This window comes from Panicum virgatum, chromosome 4N (assembly GCF_016808335.1).
Source record: "Panicum virgatum strain AP13 chromosome 4N, P.virgatum_v5, whole genome shotgun sequence".
Lineage (NCBI taxonomy): Eukaryota > Viridiplantae > Streptophyta > Magnoliopsida > Poales > Poaceae > Panicum > Panicum virgatum.
Genome location: NC_053148.1, coordinates 682,245 through 702,329, shown reverse-complemented (window position 1 = coordinate 702,329; position 20,085 = coordinate 682,245). Strand labels below are relative to the sequence as shown.

General features: G+C 48.8%; 1 protein-coding gene across 1 annotated transcript; it reads left to right on the top strand.

The window, feature by feature from the left end:
- Positions 1 to 7,733: 7,733 nt before the first annotated feature.
- Positions 7,734 to 8,285, top strand: LOC120670342. Its single transcript, XM_039950426.1, has one exon. It carries the CDS (start codon positions 7,734 to 7,736, stop codon positions 8,283 to 8,285), a length of 552 nt encoding a protein of 183 aa, XP_039806360.1.
- Positions 8,286 to 20,085: the final 11,800 nt, after the last annotated feature.

Sequence of the window (20,085 nt, the reverse complement as noted above, 5' to 3'; positions counted from 1 at the left end):
TGTCTCAACACTGGGGTTAGCAAAGTGAGAAGCAAACCAGTGTCGAGCCATTTGCTCTATAGAAGGGTTAGCAAAACCAGACAAAGCGTATCCCCCGTCCCGTCTACCACGTCACAGACGAACACCACCGCGAGGAAAGCGTGGAGCCTCAAAACCTCCTCCAAAGCCTCGGTCCCGTGGTCCATAGCCGTACTGAAAACGACCAGGAGCAAGACCGGCAAAGCAACCACCTGCTGGAGCACGGTAACCACATCCGTCTCCCTAACCTCCAACTACACGGCGCGCCCTAGCATCTCGCCTATCACCACGCCGAGAAGGACCATGCACCCGAGCAGAGTACATGTCCGTGTTCCGTCTCTCCTGCTCTCTCCTCACAGCTCGCTTCCTCCTGAAGCAAAATTCCTCCAGGTGACCTTCCTTGTCACAGAACTCGCAGTGGTACCTCACCTCACGCTTGGGAGGTGGAGGCCTAGCCTGCGGACGGGGAGGAGCAGCCCTCTTCTTCTGGGCAACCTGGGCTGTGGCAGCAGGGAGCGTGTCAAGGGGGTTCCTCAGCGCATTGGGCTTTGGAACCCAAACCTGCTTCTGCGGAGGTGCTTTCGGTGGTTCTTTAAGCACACCATCTGCGGGGTCAACAAGCGAAGGCTGTGTGCTCATGCTAGCAGTGTTTTCAGCAGCCTTGCCAATCTTACCATATAACCTGTCAAAGTCTGACTTCGTGTATGTATAACCGACCCCAAACCCATCACCACGCTTGAACTGCTTAATCATCATGCACAACTGCGGCTCACTGCTAGAAACCCAACTCAGAAAAGCCCTAAGATAGGTATTCTCATTCTCTAAGTTGGCTTTCTCTACCGCACGACTATCTAAATCAGCAATCAAACCAGGGCAAACAGAGCTGTCAATAGGTGGGCTAGACTCTACGACCTTAGTCTTTCCAAAAGACTTGATCAAAGCATTCTTCTCCTCTAGCTCCAACCTAAGCGTGGGACAAAGCTTACAAGCGCCAAGCAAAGCAGGCCTAGATCTAAGCTCCTCTAGTTCACAAACAACAGTAGCAAACTTGGACTGTAAAGAAGCTAGATCAGACTTGAAGATAGGACACTCATCGCATTCAAGCACATCACTAACAATGGGAGCGTCCTTGACAAGTTCAAGCTCATGCTTGGCCTTGGCTAGCTCGTGAGACACGTCAGAAAGCAAAGTCTTAGCAACATCTAAGTTTGCGACGTTCTCATCATGCTTGGCATGGAGAGCTACAAGATCATTCATGTGAGATATGCAGCCAGCGCACTCATCCTCACTAGATTTCTCCCTAGCACAAGCCAGCTCAGTCCTAAGCTTTCTACACTCTCTAGCTGCTTCCTTAAGCAGCCTCTTCTGGTTGTCGAGAGCAGCGTACAACTCACTAACCTCTGTATCAAGCAGGTCGATCGTGGAGTTTACCTCTGAATCGCTCTCGGATCCAGGAGAAGAGCCGGAGTGCGTCGGTGTAGCATGTCCACCTGAAGACGCACGAGCACCATCGGCTTCGCCCGCCATGGTGCAGAAGCTCTTGCACCGACCGGCCGCCAAGCAAAGGCCGATGAAGCCGGTGGCTTCCTTGTCCCGCTTCTTCTTCTTCTTGTCGTCATCGTCGGAGGTTGGTGAAGAAGAGCGGTCGGTGTCGGAGCTCTTGTCGAGGTCACTGAGCTGCGCCAGGAAGGCCTTCTCCCGCTTCTTGGCCTTGTACTGGAAGCGCTTCTTGAGCGACTTCTTGTCGAAGCGTCCTCCCCGGTCACGACTACGGTGCTTGTGGCGCCGACGCTCCTTGTTGGAGCCTCCCTCGTCGCGGTCGCGGTGGCGGTAGTAGTCGAAGGAGTTGTTCTGGCCACCGCCAGACTTCTTGGGGCAATCGGTGATGAAGTGGTTCAGATCGCCGCAGTTGTAGCACCCGGGGTTCTTCTTTCTCTGCCTGTTGTGGTAGACGCACTGGAACTTGCTGATGAGGAGGCACAAGTCGTCGTCGCCTAGCGTCTCCAGCTGCTCATCTGAAAAGCCAAGAGCAGAGTTAGCGTTAGAGCTCGATCCACCTGGGCCAGTCACAAGAGCGACGCTCTTGGAAGCAGGGGCACCATTGAGCTTGGCTCGTGTCTGGTTATCCACCTCCGTGGCCTTGAGCTTGCTGAAAAGCTCGTTCACAGTCAGAGTTTCATAGCCTGTAGACTCAATGATCGTGTTCACCTTGAGATCCCACACAGAGCGGTCAAGTGCATTGAGCAACTTGATAGCCTTCTCGTGCTCTGTGTACTCAAGGGCACCAGCAGATCTGTTCGCATTGACCTTGTTCACAATCGACTGAAAACGACTGAACATAAGGTCAATGCTCTCACCCGGCTCCTGTGTGAAGTTCTCGTACTCACGCCGGTGAGTCTCGAACAGTCTGGCCTTCACCTGAGGTGTACCCTCGTGGTAGTTCTCAAGGCACGTCCAAATTTTATGGGCTTCATGAAAACACTGAACGCGTGAGAACTCCGCACGAGAAACGCCAGCGAACAATTCATTGATGGCCTTGGCGTTAGCCTCGTGCTGGGCCACCTGGAGAGGTGTGATCCGAACAGCAAGCACCTCGTAAAGCTGGTTCGTGGTAATCTCCCAGACATCGGCTCCCATGCTCTGCAGGAAGGCTCTCATGCGAACCTTCCAGTAGGCATAATCCTCGCCGGAAAACACCGGGATCTTACCAAGACTCGCCATGGTCGCCGAGTGGTTTTCGAACCGGTTAAGGTACTGAAAACCTCAACCAAGCTCTGATACCAATTGAGGAACCGAAACTGGCGACCAGAGGGGGGGGGGGTGAATGGGAGCCGATCAAAATTTCTTCCGAAATTGAAACGTCGGCCTATGTCCCAAAATCACCGCAAGCCCTCCAACCTAGGTCAGCGAGAATAGCTATGGACAAGCTATCTCAAAGCAGAAGACCCAGGTCGCAGCGCGGAAGCAAAGCGAGTCGAAATGCAGAACTAGACTGCAGAGACCGGTCAGACCGGTTGCACAGACTGGTCAGACTGGTCGGGCTGGGAATTCAAACTGCAGACGGGTCATACCGGTTGCACAGACCGGTCAGACCGGTCGCTCCCAGACAGCCCGCCAACAAAGCTCCAAATATCAAATCTCGAGCAAACGAAGTCCAAATGGAATGAAACTTGGAGAAAAGCTTCGCATCTACCCCATGAACATATTCCCAAAAGATCTTTCCCAAAAGATTAATAGATCGTGAGAAATTGAGAGAAGATCAAAGAGAATTGGGGTTTTCTCAAGAACCCAAAAATCTCAATCCGTGAGAACTCGCGATTCCTGCAGATTTGGCACTAGGCTAGATAGATTAGAATAGTCACAACGAGTTCATCAAACCACGAATCGAAGAACTTGACTCCTCCAAGCACAAAACACCTCAAAGGAGGAAAAATCAAGTCCAAAAACACAAAGGGAAGGGGAGGACGAAAAGCTCAGCACACACGGGTGAATCTCAACACAATTTCATTAATAATTCACGAATGAATTCACCTATACAAAACCTAAAGCCGACCACACCATCATCCACCCTCTAAATCGAAGTGATTAGCTATAATCTAACCTCCATTTGCGTTGGAGACCTTGGCCCTAACCTAGAGCAGGGGCAGGGAGAAGGAAAAACGAAGAGAAAACAAAAGTCTCAAGAGACTCAACCAGCCACGGGCTGGTGGGGGTATTTATACCCGGCTGCTACGGCCAGACCGGTCAAACCGGTCCAGGGGACCGGTCAGATCGGTCGGGACAGCAGCACCCTGCTGTACAACCTCGATCGACGGCGGAGCTTCTTTATTTGACTCGAAGTCTTTGCTGCGATGCCGCCACGTCGACGAAGATCCGGTCCGCGAAACCCGGGTAGGTGGCCGGTTTTGAGAAAACCGCCAAAACCTCACGCGCGGGAAGATTCCCGCCTCCACGCCGTGGCCCTAGATGCCGTTCCCGCCTCGGCCTTCTGACGGCCCTAGACGCCGCCCGACGCCCGTAGCCTCCGTCAGTCCCGAGACCGACGCCCGTGCCTCCACGACTTGGTGTCTTCAACCGCCGTCCGCCTCCTTGGTTTTGTGGCGCAAACCAAGAAACCCGCCTTCCGTCGCCGCTTGCGCCCTCGATCCAGGAGTGGACGCCACAGCTGCCGCCCGGTCCGAGCTCCGGTCCCGGCTGCCCTTCACCGCCGTCCACCGCACGGTCCATCGGCCACAGCACCTCCACAGCAGCTCCCCGCCGACACTCGACGCCCGTGTACCTGCAATCCAAAGACCAAGCGCACGATCACACTGCACGGTTGACAATTCACTCATCACAGGCAGGATAAAGTACTCACATTCCTCAGTAGTTGTCGCGATGCGCAAAGCACATGCCACGGTGCACACTGCACTTGGCTACAATTGCATTTGCAGCAAGTGGCCATACTGACCTGGATGAAATGTCGATCGCCGACAAGCGCTACTACTAGACCTGTAATGGCATAGTGCGTGCTTCCACCAAATTAAAGTTTTCTCTGATATTTTAGCAGTTTGCAGACAGGAAACACATGGTGCAGTGAGCACTGAGCACCTACTCAACTAATGGTCATTTTCAGTCGTATCGATCAGTAACTGCAAGTTAATACTTAATATCCACTTGCATTGCATCTATAGACATTATGCACCGAGCACCTGGCAATGGTCACCTTCAGTGGTTACAGCAGCGAGTGGACAGCTTGCATGTTTCTACTGCAACGTTGAATTCATGATTCAGACACGCAAGAGAGCCTGATGCAGAATTATACTCTTACATGGTCTGGAACACAAGCTTGTGTTCTCCGATCCAACAGCTAGCAGTATCTTATCCATGTTTTGAGAGAGCTAGCTAGCTAGGCAAAGGCGCAAATTTAAAGCTACAAGAAAGGGAGGCACCACTCTCTGCAAAAAGATTGAGCCCATGGAATGCAAAGCAAAGCAAAGATAAAAAGCTTGTGGGCGTGCCCTAGCTATCAAAGTGTGTACCCCTCCCTACCGAGGATTATTGTAAAGTTTGGATAACGTACATATCATTAGGCCTTTACTTAACAAAGTTTTTGTCTTTTGCATGCCTCGGCAATGTCACTGGATTTTTTTTCGGGAAAAGAGATTATGCATGCTACTCTACTAGATTGCTGCTAGTGGATCTGCTCTGCTCATTGAGAGCGTACGTCTTACCAAAAAGAGACCTTTAACCATTATGATCAACAAGCTAATGCTACCCGCAAAAAAAAAAGCTAATGCTAGTGCGCATTATAATCAGCTACTATATATTATACCTGTAGATTGTGAAATGTGACAGTAGAGTGGCGTCAGCTTGATGCATGGTTTATTGTACGGCATGGCATGGCATGGCATGCAGCATGGATGAACATGTTGGGTGTGTTTAGTTCACGAAAAGTTTACGAAAAAGTTGTTGTATTACGTTTCGGCTTTATTTGGCAACTATTGTCCAACCATGGAGTAATTAGTTTTAAAAGATTCGTCTCGTCATTTACAACCAAACTGTGTAATTAGTTATATTTTTTAACTATATTTAATATTCTATGCATGTATCGTAAAATTCGATGTGATGTGCGTCAGTGAACTAAACACAGCCGTTATATTATTCAAATCTTTGCCTTTTCGGTCGATTGGAAGGGAAGATGTACACTCCTTTTCTGTTAAAGGCAAGCAATCCCATCATATACTCATATCCGTACAAAGTTGTGAAGAAAGGAGGGTAGTTATTAATAACAACTAATAAAGATGACGATGAATCCTCCAACGCCTTCCCAATCTTTATTTATATATAGGTTTTGTTTGAGAGGGCTCCGGCTCCCTTAAAAACAAGAGCGAAGTTGGAGCTAGAGCAGGTGGATCTGCCTTTTGTGGCTCTATCTGTTCCACCTTTTCGCAGCAAAGCCGGTTTCGCGGCTCTCACAATCTACATGACAGAGCCGCTCCACCTTCGGAGTGTTTGGTAGGGCTCCAGCAGGAACCGCTGAGGGAGCTGAAGCTGAAGCCCTGCCAAACTGATCAGAGAGAACTTAGATCTCGTTTGGTTTTTTAAGTAGCTGTCACATTGAATGTTCGGATGCCAACTTAATATAAAACTAATGCATACGTTGCAATTAGGGCTCTAGACAAATCTATTAAATATAATTAATGCACAATTAGTGGATGGTTACAGTAGCAATTAGTGGTCAAATTACAGAGTAATTAGGTGTTGTCAGTCAAAACCCACCGGTGAGTAGTGACAGGCAACACGAGGAGCCGGGAGGCTGCCGGGGCGCTGGCTGGCACCGGTTCCTCGGTCAACGGCCCAGATCCTGGCACACGCCGTCTCTTCCGTAGATGCAGGGCGTGCCACCTGATCTATAACCGATCAGGAGGGTGCGAACGTGCCTTTGACGATTTGCCTACAAGCACAAACACGTGTAAACATTAGTCCGAGTCGTGGTCGGCTCCCCGGGACGACTCTTGCATTGGGTTTAAAGAGCCGATCGAGTCCCGGTGTCAGATTGGATCTGCATATCCAGATGGTAATGGATAAAGCAAATAACTGCAAAAACTACTTCAATTAAATCTAGCTAATCTAATCCATGACGGTAAAAGCTTCACTGCTAGATCGGAACATTCTACACGTAGTTAGGCCTAACGAGCGTAAAAGATAACTGAACCTTGACCAGAAAAGAGGCCTAAGAACAAGCGAAAGCCAATTCCCGGATCAATCCCTATTAAGATCAAGGCAAAGCATCTAATACGTCGCCGGATCGTCCAACTCGTTTGCAAGGCCTAAACTAGCAGATATTACGCCAATTCTTAAGTATAAGAACTAACCATAACAGATTAGATCTACTAGATAAAAAAGGAGCAGAGTGTCATCTCTACGCGACTAATTCCATGCAACGGGAATTAGTATAAGATTAAAACATGATCGCACAGAGATGACATGATGTTCGTAGATGATAAGCAACAAAAGCACGATGAATCTACTAAAAATCATGCTACGAAAATCAGAATAACTAGCACTACTCGCTATCAAAAACGCTTCAGTACGAGTAATACCAAGGTAAAAGCAAGAACTACGCTGCCTTGATCGCAAGAAGCGATCATGGCAGCATAGCGCTTACTTAGACGAAACCCTAGAATTAGGGGTGGCGGTGCGCCGAGAGTTGTTGTTTGCAAAACGTGATGACGTTCCTCCTTTGACAAATGTCATAGAGTACATATTTATAGTCCGGAGACTTGGACAACAATCTAAACTAACGTGTCCATATCGGACTCTATCTCTAACTCAAACTGAACTAAATCTAAAGATACATGGCCCACAAGGCCCAAACGCTCACGCAGGAGCCGATTCGTAAGCCTCCTTTAATTTCTTCATTAAGCCCAACTCACTCGCGGCTCATTAATGAACCTGTTAATTTATGGTGATAACACATGCCCCCTGGTTTTGGCAATGATAATTCCAAAACCACTTCGTCGCTTCATCTTCCCGTTGATGCTCATTAAAACGCACTATAACCACCATGAAAGACGGAACGTCTCTGCAACTGGCTCCTCGTGGAATGTGAAAGTGCCGATTCATCTTCCATTTTTTTCTTGATTTAATCTCACCCTGAACTGACTCCTTTCGCCACAAATTCATTTTCCTCCCTCAGCCAACTGCGCAGAAAACCCCAACTTCCTGTAGCCATGGCGATCTCCTCCTCCTCTAGCTTCAACTCAATCGGCTCTCATCTCTCCCCCTCTCCCTCGAGTTCCTCTTCCTCTTCCCTCGACCCCATCTCCGAGAGCCGGGAACCGACGCCGGAGTATGATCTGACGGCGGCGCACGAGGCACTCGCTCCTCTGCATTGGGATGCAGAGGAGTTCGACTTCGAAGTCGTCTCCGAGGACGACGAACCCAAGACCGATGACGAAGACCTCCGGCTCCTGTTCCAGGAAGAGCCGGAGGAGAACAACGACGATTGCTTCTCCTGGGACGGAGCCGACTCCTCCTCAGAAGAAGAAATCGACTCCTCCTCTGTTGAGGAGGACCCGATGGCCGAAAGGGCATTCCGGTTCCCTGGCTCCTCCGAGGAGGAAAGCAAGGAAAATAGTGATGGCGGCGGCGGCGGCTGGAGCGGTGACGACGAAGCCAGCAACAGCAGCAGCGCCGACGAGAGCAGCGGCAACGACGACGACGGCAATGACAGTAGCGGCGGAGACGTGCCGGCGCAAATCCCCAAGCGCCGTAGGCATTAGGCACCTACGGGTGGTAGGAAGTATTGTAGGAGTAGTACTGTAGCATAGATTGAGCCGAAGGATTCGTTCCTTTGTCAAATCGGCTCTTTCCCTTGTAAAGACTTTACCTTTAATGAATAAAGTCCCTCATCTCTTAGTTTCTTGCTCGGACAACCTTCCAAAAGCCGATGGCACCGCATCAAGCTTTACCAATAACCAAGAGCCGACGGAATTCAAAATTGGAAGCAACCAGTATAAGAACAGAACATCACCTCCACTTTGAACCCAACTAGAAACAGATATTCCAAATCCGAGCGCAATTCGAGAATCCCGCTTCATAAGTTTGAACGGAAACTCACAGCATCCAAAACTTGAACTAGAGCCCACAAAACAACCAAACCCTAAGATAGTAGATCTGAACCATGGCGGACTCTGAAGCTCAAACAGCGAGATCTCCAAATGTCGATACGGCAATCTTCGGCCTGAATGTAATCTTCAGCCCATCCTTTCAACTTTTTTCAGCTCATCAATCCTCCGAATAAATTAAGCTCTGAAATATGACACCATATACAAATTTCTGAATTTTTGAAACTCCAGGCCTCAGACATACTTTTGCCGCATCCTTCCAATCTCAACTTCTTTTGTCTTGGTCCACGAGTTTATGAAAATCCCACGGATCTGATCTCCTGTGAAGTGAATAGAATCCCTTTCATGAGTCAAGACATCAATTTAAATTCCTGGGCCGACTGCTTAAGAGCCTGGCCTAATCCACCTGAAAGCTGGATTACATGGTATAGCAGAGTAGCAAAAACCTATATGCCCTTGTGGCAAGAACTGAACATAGCTGATGCACTCAGTCTATCATTACCCCCCTAGATAAAGATGAAAACCTTCTGAAGACCATCGGCTATTTCTGGTCCGACGCTCTGAATTGTTTCCTCTTTGGTCATGGACCCATGACCCCTACTCAGCTAGATGTTACCATGATTACTGGCCTAGACATTAGGTCCCCTGATCCTGCAGCTCACAGAATGGTAGAAGTCCCCTTCTAACTTTCATCTAAAACAGACTGCACAAACTGGAGCACTTACATGAACCAGCACATGAAAACAAAAGGTCTAGTAGGTAAAAAGGAACACACAACCTTTCTAATTCTTTGGTTAGAACATTTCATCTTCTGTGGTCCTTCCTTAGCCCCAACCAAGAATTATCTTCCTTTGGCTTATCATCTGGCCCATGGCAACCGCATCAGCCTAGGCAAACTTTTCCTCGGAGAAACATATAGATGTCTCCATTTGATGACAACTAGCATGCTTAGCCAAAGGAAACTCAGAACTGGAGGCCCTTGGTGGTTCATTCAGTTATGGGCACAACTCTACTTCCAGCACCAGATTCCAAACTTTCAAAGCCTAGCCAAGAATTCCTTCCCTGACGAGAATGGCAAGCCAATTAGATGCACCAACTATGGCAAAGCCCTATTCAGCCTCCCTGGCAGTAAACTGAACTCAACAGATGCAACAAAATGGTTTAGAGTTTTCTACAAAGGCCTAGAGAATTCCCTCTACTTTCCATTCACTGAATCTGAAGCCTTTGAGAACCCAACTACCTTCAGGCTGGATAGCTTTGCCGATGACAATAGCACTCGGCATATATATTCTCTAATGATCCGACCTGGCTTCCTTCCTATCGACATAAGCACTTCCAACAGAATCATCAAACCAGGTTATGAAACCTATCAACCAGTCATAGCAGCTCGGCAATTTGGTCTAGGACAAGTCCGTCCCCACTTCCATATTCACCACTTGGTGGAGAGTAGAGCCAATCTACCTGACGGTCTTACCAGTTCAAGATGCTACAACATGTTTGACAATCTCCACATTCCAATACCAGCCGATCTATCCTTTACTCCCTCGTCAACCGGCTTTAACACATGGTGGGGAATGTGGAAAACTCATGTATTCAGAAGAGCTTTAGGCCCTCTACTGCAACAAATTGATCCTGAATATACAATCCCCGAGGCAGAGGTACTGGATCCATGCACTTATTCTTTCTAAGACTCCTATTGCTTTACTTGGCTAACCTTGCTCACCTTGTTTACAGCAACAAGATGGTCCAGAACCCATGACCAGTAACGGGGAGCCATTCCACTTTCTCCAAACTGCCCCTGATGTTCTTTTTTGCAAGGGATCACCACCAATGAAGAAAATGATAATGACTGTTCAGCCAGACTCACCCCAGTCGGCCTCTAAGTGGAGACAAATCTCTGGAAGTGCTGCCCCCCGAGACCCAACTAAGAAAAGAAAGATCTTCACACGACGAATCATTAAGAAGACAGCATAGCCTCCCTCAGATCGATCAGAATCCAATACCAACCAGGTAATTCACTCTCTGAAACTTTTTCTGAAAAATTCCTTTCTTATGCACATGTACTCTGGTTGATTGTAATCTTTCCTCCAGGACACAGCTGAAGACATCCTTAGCACTGGAAGCCCATCACAATAGAGAACCGCTGCTCATGAAGTCGATACTGGAACAACTGAAGTCCAAGAACAGCGAGAACCACCCATCATCCCAGCAGAAATTCGTAGTGAAGAAACTGCAACAGCAGATGTCGCTGTTGTTGCCCCAATTGAGCCGATCACACTCGGACCGACCATCGCTTCTTCCTCACAACAGGTAACACCGCATGAGCCGATTCTAAATCAGCCGTTAACTTTGTTGATATACCTTGCTCCCAAAACTAACTCTGATATCTCCACAGGGCTTCAATATTTCAGATTTGCTCTCCTTTGACCCGGCATCAATGGGTCTGATCGCCCCTGGAGCGAAAGTACCACCACCACAGCAGCCGATTGACCTCGCGGATCAGCTTCAACTCATCAAAAATCTGCTATCTGCTCCAATCAGTACCCTGGTCGATGACTCCAGCAAAATACAGAAAGTCCTCGAGCAGATAGAATCCCAACTCCCAGAGTCACTTCGGGTCAAGCTCTGGCCAGCCGGCCATCTTCCCTTCTTTCGGGCAGAGGTGAAAGCAGCGCAACAGAGGATAGAACTAAGGCATTCTCAAATTCCTCTGAAAGCCGACATCGCTGAAAAGTGCAAGATGCTAAACCAGAAGAAGGCAACTCTGGATGCCAAAGCCGATATCTCAGCGAGTACAAGGAGACTCAGCCTCCTGGAGAAAGAACTGGCAGAACTCGAAGAAAAAGTCCGCACCACACAGAGACTGATCCAAGAGGAGAAAGCCTTGATTGCAAACTCCAAGCAAGAAGCCCAAGAAATAACCGAGCAAATACGGGCAGAGTTTGCAGAAATCAACACCTTGAGTCAACAGATAGTAACGGGCGATGACAAAAACGACGAAGCAGTCATAGCAAGAGCCGACGCCATACGTGCAGAAGCCATCCATGCCATAGAAGGATTCCTGAACTAGTAGAATAATTCAGAAAACATTTAATGTTGCCTGTTAAACTGAAACTCGTATCTATTAAAAACATCTTAAGTCGATGGTTACACATCAGCTGCCTTGCTTCTCATATAATTTTTACTTGCTGGCCAACTCAACGTGTTGGCCTTTCTCACTTTTGCTTTTTTTACTGACCAACTCAACGTGTTGGCCTATCTCATTTTTGCTTTTTTTACTGGCCAACTCAATGTGTTGGCCTATCTCATTTTTGCTTTTTTTACTGGCCAACTCAACGTGTTGGCCTATCTCATTTTTTTACTGGCCAACTCAACGTGTTGGCCTTTTATAATGCAGCCAGATGGATCTCATCGGCTCTTGTTAGTCGCCTTCCCACATGCTCGGAAAATATTTCTTGAGGTGTTGGCCATTGATGGCTACAGGAAACTTGACACCATCTAATTCTTCAAGCATGTACGCATTTCCAGGCAGGACCTGATCAACCTTGTATGGTCCATGCCAAGTAGGAGACCACTTACCATACTTCATGTCTTTAGTTCCCAATGGTAGCACTGCCTCCCAAACTAGGTCTCCAACCTGGAATTCTTTCGGCTTGACATTTTTGTTGTATGCACGAGCAACTTTAGCCTTGTTTTCCTTGATCTTCTCGAGTGACCAAAGTCTTAGCTCTGTAAGATCCTCCACATTATCGCTCATCAAGGCTGCATACTCTTCAGCCGATAGATCATTCTGAAACTCAACACGCCTTGATCCGGCCGTGATCTCCCATGGCAACACAGCGTCTTGACCGTAGACCAGATGGTATGGTGACGTCTTGATGGATCCATGACACGAAATACGATATGCCCACAAAGCCTCTGACAACACCTCAAGCCAGCGCCTAGGATATTCATCGATCTTCCTTTTGATCAGCTTGATAAGGCTCTGGTTGGATGCTTCAGCCTGTCCATTAGCCTGGGCATAATACGGGGATGATCTGATTAGCTTGGACCCCGTGTCATCGGCAAACTTTCTAAATTCCTCCGATATAAAGACCGATCCTCCATCGGTCGTAATGGTCTGAGGAATCCCAAACCTATGAATGATGTGCTCTTTAACGAAACTGATCACATCTTTCGATGCCACCGACCTCATGGGTACTGCCTCCACCCATTTTGTGAAATAATCCGTGGCAGCTAACACCCATTGGTGATCTTTGCTAGATGGCGGGTTAATCTGGCCAATCATATCCATGGCCCAACCCCTGAACGGCCATGGCTTAATGATAGGATTCATTACTGATGCCGGCACCATCTGAATCTTGCCGAATCTCTGACATGCCTGACATCCCTTGTAATATTTAAAGCAATCCTCAAGCATGATAGGCCAGTAATATCCCGATCATCTAATCAGTCATTTCATCTTATGAGCCGATTGATGAGTACCGCAGGCTCCTTCATGAACCTAATGCAAGAGCCGATTCAACTCCGAAGGCCCCAAACATTTAAGCAGCAGTCCTTCCAAAGTCCTGTAGAACATGACGTCCCCTATCAGAACATACTTCATAGCTTTGAGTCTTATCCTTCTGGGTGCCCCCCGAGCCAAATCCTTCAAATAATTGAAGATATCGGCTCTCCAGTCTCCAGGTTCTAGAAACTGAACCTCTACATCGACCCCATCGGCTGCTTCCTTGTATCCGGAAGCCATCTGTGCCAAGTCATTGGCTTCACTGTTCAAAGTCCTTTGTATCCAGTGGAAATTAATGTACCTAAATTGTGACATCAACTCACGGCACTGCATCCATATTGGAAAAAGAGGCTCGCTCTCACATTTATATTCTTCCGTGAGCTGAGAAATCACCAGTTTCGAATCCCCAAATATTTCCACTGCTTCTGCACCAGCTTCCAGGAGTAATTCCATCCCCTTGTGAATGGCCTCATACTCTACTAAATTATTGGTGCATGGAGTAGCCATCCTGATGGAAAAAGAATAAGTCGCCCCACGAGGCGATACCAAAAGAATTCCTACGCGGCACCCATCATCACAAGCCGATCCGTCGAAAAACATGGCCCAGGCACGTACAAAAAGTGCAGACACGTCAGTATTGACACTGTATGCAATGAGATCCGCCAGTGCCTGTCCCTTGACTGCCTTTGCAGGTTGATATCGGATATCGAATTCTGACAACGCAAACATCCATTTTCCTAGTCGGCCTTTTAGAATAGGAGCCAACAGCATATGCTTGATGACATCTGATTTACATATGACGATCGTTTCCGCCGAGAGCAAAATATGTCGAAGCTTTATACATGTAAAAAATAAACAAAGGCAAAGCTTTTCAATCTCAGGATACCTGATCTCGGCGTCCAACATGCGCCTACTGAGGTAGAAGACAACCCTCTCCTGATCGTCATGTTTCTGAATTAGAACCGAGGTGATGGAAGTGTCACCCACGGACAGGTACACGTAGAAAGGCCTGTCCTGTTGAGGTGGAACCAATACTGGAGGCTTCGACAATTATTCCTTGATTTCATCAAGAGCCTGCTGCTATTCTGCCCCCCAGTGAAACTCATCCTCGGACTTGATCTTCACCAGACCCATGAACGGCTCGATACGCCTAGACAGATTGGAGATAAATCGTCTGACAAAGTTGATTTTGCCGATGAGCTTCTGTAACTCCTTCTTCGTAGTAGGCGGTTTCATTGTCTTTACCGCTTCTTGACTCTTCAAGCCGATCTCGATTCCTCGCTCATGTACCAGGAATCCTAAGAACTGACCGGCCGATACGCCAAATACACATTTCTTCGGGTTCATTTTGAGCCCAAACTTCCGAGTCCTCTCCAAAACCTTACGCAAATCTTCCAGATGCCCCCCAGCCGATGTGGACTTGACCACGACATTATCAATATAGATTTCTACCAGCTTGCCGATGAGATCATGAAAAATGTAATTCATGGTGCGTTGATACGTTGCGCCGGCATTTTTCAATCCAAAGGTCATAATCAAGTACTCGAACAAGCCGACCGCGCCTGGTACTCTGAACGCAGTCTTGCTTATATCCTCTAGGGCCATGAAGATCTGGTTGTAGCCGGCGTTACCATCCATAAAGCTTAGCATTTTGTGACCGGCAGCGGCGTTGATCAATGTTTCTGCCATGGGCATCGGATATTCGTCCTTTGGCGTCGCTCTGTTGAGGTCTCTGAAATCCATGCAGACTCTCCATCGGCCATCCTTCTTCTGTACAGGGACCACACTGGAGATCCATTCTGCATACCTACATGGCCTGATGAACCCTGCGTCCAACATCTTTTGCACCTCTTTCTTGACCTCCTCCAGGACTTACGCCTTCATCTGCCTTGCTCGTTGTTGAAACGGCCGAAATCCTTTCTTAAGCGGGAGCCGATGTTCGACGATGCTTCTATCCAGACCAGGCATTTCAATATAATCCCACGTGAAACAATCCCGGTAATCCCTCAACAGTGCTATCATCGGCTCACGCAGGCTTGGGTCTAGCTTCTTGCTGATAAATGTTGGTCGCGGCTTATCCCCGGGACCGATATAAACTTCCTCCAAATCGTCAGCTGATGTAAACCCGTACCCCAACTTGCCGTCGCCTGTAAAATCGACTGTGGACACAGGTGACTCGTCATCATCTGCCACGTCGACAGCAAACACGGGGAGATGACAAAAGAAAATTTTCGGCCGACCGCATGGGCCGGCCGTCTCAATATTACCCCTCGAAACTGAATGCTCATTAACTAACCAACTGCCAGAGCAGGCTAAAGTCTGTCCGCAATGTAACAGTTTCGACTCTAAACAAGAATTGTCTATTTTTTGGGGCCGGTCGCTGGGACCGGCCTCTCTAAACCTGCTAGGCTAAGTAGCGTGCCAGGATGTATTTATTCTGTGAGGCCAGTGGATAAGACCAGCCTCAATCCATTTTTTGTCGCTTCGATCCAATCACAGTCTTCCAGCGCGATCCCTGAGATCGGCTCTTGCCCTTCGGTGTCCTAGGCGTTCATGTCTGTGAGCGAAACCTCGCTGGAGTCATCTGCACGGACCACCTCCACTTCATCGCCATCCCATTGGACCAAACACTGGTGCATCGTGGAAGGAACACAACAATTGGCGTGAATCCAATCCCTCCCAAGCAGCACTGTGTACGTACTCTTACTGTTGACGATGAAGAACGAGGTTGGGATGGTCTTGTGGCCAACTATCAACTCCACATTGAGGACGCCCTGTGCCTCCGACGGCTGGCCATTGAAATCATTGAGCATCACGTTGGTCTTGATAAGATCAGCAGCAGAACGACCCAATCGGTGCAGTACTGAGTACGACATTAGATTGACCGCGGCTCCAGTGTCGAACAACATTCTATTCACAGGCTTGCCGTTGATGAGGCCCTTGAGATATAATCCCTTCAGGTGCTTGTAGCTTTTCTCCTTGGGCTTCTCGAAGATGATCGGCTGTGGACCAAGGTCCAGCCGCGCGAAGGCCAATTCCTCCGGTTGGGGCGCCCGAAACTCCGACGGGGGCACGAACACCATATTCACATCAGCCGATGACTTTTCATCGGCTCTTGGCTGCTTGGGGCACCACTCCCTCCTTGGAGGGCACCTTTCCACCCTTCGCGGGTGCCTGACTTGCTCCGCGAGATTCGGACGCGCTTTCCTCAGCACGTCGAGGTACCTTGCTTCTGCCTCCTCGAGATTGCGTAAGCGCTGCACTCTGCGCTTCTGTGAGCTTCTGAGCCTGTCAGGACGCCATCGTGGACGATGATACTTATCTTCCCCTTCTAGCTCAAGATCATCCCTGGATGGCCGCTCAATATGGTCGTCGTGACGTGCTTTGGGCCCCAAGCGCTGGAACACCGACGTCTCGCCTGGCTGGCGTCCCAGAGGCCTGCACTCCAAGCAATCATCGATAGTAGGCAATCGGCTCATGCCGGAATTCCAACAGTACCTGAAAAACGGGCAATGCCAGTGGTCGCGTATAGCCTGGCGCCTCCCCAGCGTCCTCCCTGTGCGGTGCTCATACTCCTCCTCTTCCGATTCATATCGGCGGTGCAACTTGTACTGATACTGGTATTTTTCCAGAAGCCGATTGGAAGCTGGGAGTTGATTGCGGATGTGACGCACTTGTTCTTCAGTAACATGTTGCTGCTCCGGCTCGTATTCATCCTGGGGCCGTTTGCCAGAAGCGGCCTCTTTCCTCTGCTCGTCACGGCGGCGCATGGGTCCCGCCATGTTAATCTGGAACGCCAAGTTCTGGCCCTCAGGTCTAAAATCCGACAGCTCCACCATATTAGCTTGTGGGAATGGTTGACTGTCCACCTTCATCATGTGTTGGGCCAGAATTAATCGACCTTGCTCGATAGCCTATTGGATCTGCCGACGCAGCTCCTTGCAGTCATTCGTCGCATGGGTGAACGAGTGGTGCCACTTGCAGTACAGCCTCCCACGCAGCTCTTGCGTCGTTGGCAGCTTGTGATTCTCTGGGAGCTTCAACTGCTTTTCCTTGAGCAGTAAGTCGAATATCTGCTCTGCCTTGGCCACGTCAAAATCAAAGCCCTTCACAAGCCCCTTCTGTTTGACCCACTTGCACGGGACGGGGTTTGCCCCCCGGGTCCACTCTGCCATAGCCACTTCTTGTTCCTCGCTAGAATCATCAGAATCATTTGCTTGGGCCATATTCACATGTCGCTTGAATTTTTTCTGGTACAGCTCAGGGTGATAGTGTTCATACGCCATGAGCTTCTGTACCATGTGCGCCAAAGAGGTGAATTCCAACTGAAAAGCCAGATCCTTGATCGGCTTAGTGAGCCCCAGAACTGCCAAATCGACTGCCTCCTTTTCTGTGATGCATGATGAGTAGCATCGATTCTTAACCTCTCTGAAGTGCTGCACGTACTCTGACACACTTTCCCCTCGCTTCTGCTTGACTTGGGCGAAGTCGGCAATCCCGGCTTCAGCAGCCTCTGAGTGATACTGGGTGTGGAACTGATCTTCCAGCTGCCTCCAAGTGCGGATCAAATCTGGGGCTAATGATGTGTACCATACAAAGGCTGAGCCTGTGAGAGACTGACAGAAGAACTGGACCCTCAGAGGATCCGATACTGAAATCATCCCGAGCTGAGTTAGGTATCGGCTCACATGCTCGATGGAGCTGGCCCCTTCTGACCCGCTGAACTTGGTGAACTATGGGAGCCGATACTTGGGTGGTAACGGGATCAAGTCGTATTCGCTTGGGTACGGCTTGGAATAGCTGATCGCCTTTCTCTTGGGCAGAATGCTGAACTGTTCCCTTAGTATTGCGCTGATCTGATCCACACTAAGAACTCCTGGGGCCGAGGGCTCAGCACTCGGCCCGGTAGCGTACTTCGCTAGCCATGCTTGTTTCTCCGCATCTGCTCCTGAAGCTCCTGTACCCACCAGATGTCCCGCGCGCGTTGGACTGATGCTATCAGGTATGTACACGCACGTGTATCCGTGCGGAATCTCCTTAGGCAGTTCGTTCAGGAACTGGCCCTCCCCGGGATCACCGCCGATCTTGTAGACGACGTAGATCGGCGAAGCCTGCGGACCTAGATTTGTGAGCGAATACGATATTGGCGGCCTAGACTGAAGTGAGTCCTCTCCCCTGTGACTCCCCAGGATTGGTCCTGATGGGGAGTACTGGTTTTTGATCCCTCCTGGACGACATGATGTGCCACATGCTTGAGCTCATTCACCAGGCTTTCTGAGTGCCGATGAAGCGTGTGAGCCACCATGTAGTTCATCTCCTGGCGCAGGGCTCTGGTGCGCTCCTCTGATGGTATGGACAAGTCAACGTTGTCGAGAGCGCCTTCGGGTGAGAACCCCTTCCACCTGATGCCGTGGTTGCGGGTCCTCTCGAACGAGCTGATGACATCGACTTCGAACTGAGCTTTGACCTCATCGTATTTCTGCTTGTGCTCGGGGGTCAGCTGTTCATACGTGACAAGGCTGGTGATCGGCGCTTGGCTCTGAGGTCCAGTCATTCTGGCGGTGGACGTTGTTGCTGATGAGGGTCGCACCAGGCGTGCCAGAATGTGTTGTTGGTCAAAACCCACCGGCGAGTAGTGACAGGCAACACGAGGAGCCGGGAAGTTGCCGGGGCGCTGGCTGGCACCGGTCCCTTGGTCAACTGCCCAGATCCTGGCACACGCCGTCGCTTCCGGAGATGCAGGGCGTGCCACCTGATCGAGTCCCGGTGTCAGATTGGATCTGCATATCCAGATGGTAATGGATAAAGCAAATAACTACAAAAACTGCTTCAATTAAATCTAGCTAATCTAATCCACGACGGTAAAAGCTTCACTGCTAGATCGGAACATCCTACACGTAGTTAGGCCTAACGAGCGTAAAAGATAACCGAACCTTGACCAGAAAAGAGGCCTAAGAACAAGCGAAAGCCGATTCCCGGATCAATCCCTATTAAGATCAAGGCAAAGCATCTAATACGTCGCCGGATCGTCCAACCCGTTTGCAAGGCCTAAACTAGCAGATATTACGCCAATTCTTAAGTATAAGAACTAACCATAACAGATTAGATCTACTAGATAAAAAAGGAGCAGAGTGTCATCTCTACGCGACTAATTTCATGCAATGAGAATTAGTATAAGATTAAAACATGATCGCGCAGAGATGACATGATGTTCGTAGATGATAAGCAACAAAAGCACGATGAATCTACTAAAAAATCATGCTACGAAAATCAAGATAACTAGCACTACTCGCCATCAAAAACTCTTCAGTACGAGTAATACCAAGGTAAAAGCAAGAACAACGCTGCCCTGATCGCAAGAAGCGATCAGGGTAGCATGGCGCTTACTTGGACGAAACCCTAGAATTAGGGGTGGCGGTGCGCCGAGAGTTGTTGTTTGCAAAACGTGATGATGTTCCTCCTTTTACAAATGTCATAGAGTACATATTTATAGTCCGGAGACTTGGACAACAATCTAAACTAGCGTGTCCATATCGGACTCTATCTCTAACTCAAACTGAAATAAATCTAAAGATACATGGCCCATATGGCCCAAACGCTCACGCAGGAGCCGATTCGTAAGCCTCCTTTAATTTCTTCATTAAGCCCAACTCACTCGCGGCCCATTAATTAATCTGTTAATTTATGGCGATAACATTAGGTTTAATAGATTCATCTCATGATTAAATCATGTTTTATGAAATTAGTTTTTCAATAAGTCTATGTTTAGTACTCCCAATTGATGTTTAAACATGCGGTGTGACAGGACTTATGACTTAAACTGAAAAAACCAAACGAGGCCTAAGATTGAGGTGATAGGTAGAGGGCTCGACCGGTTCTATTCTATTCTACTATTACTAATTGGAGTCTCTTTGGAGCCTCTACATGAAGCCACCTAGGATCCTAGGT

Bases quoted from the DNA above. Each gene is read 5' to 3' on its own strand.
- LOC120670342 (XM_039950426.1), top strand. From the start codon at position 7,734: ATGGCGATCTCCTCCTCCTCTAGCTTCAACTCAATCGGCTCTCATCTC.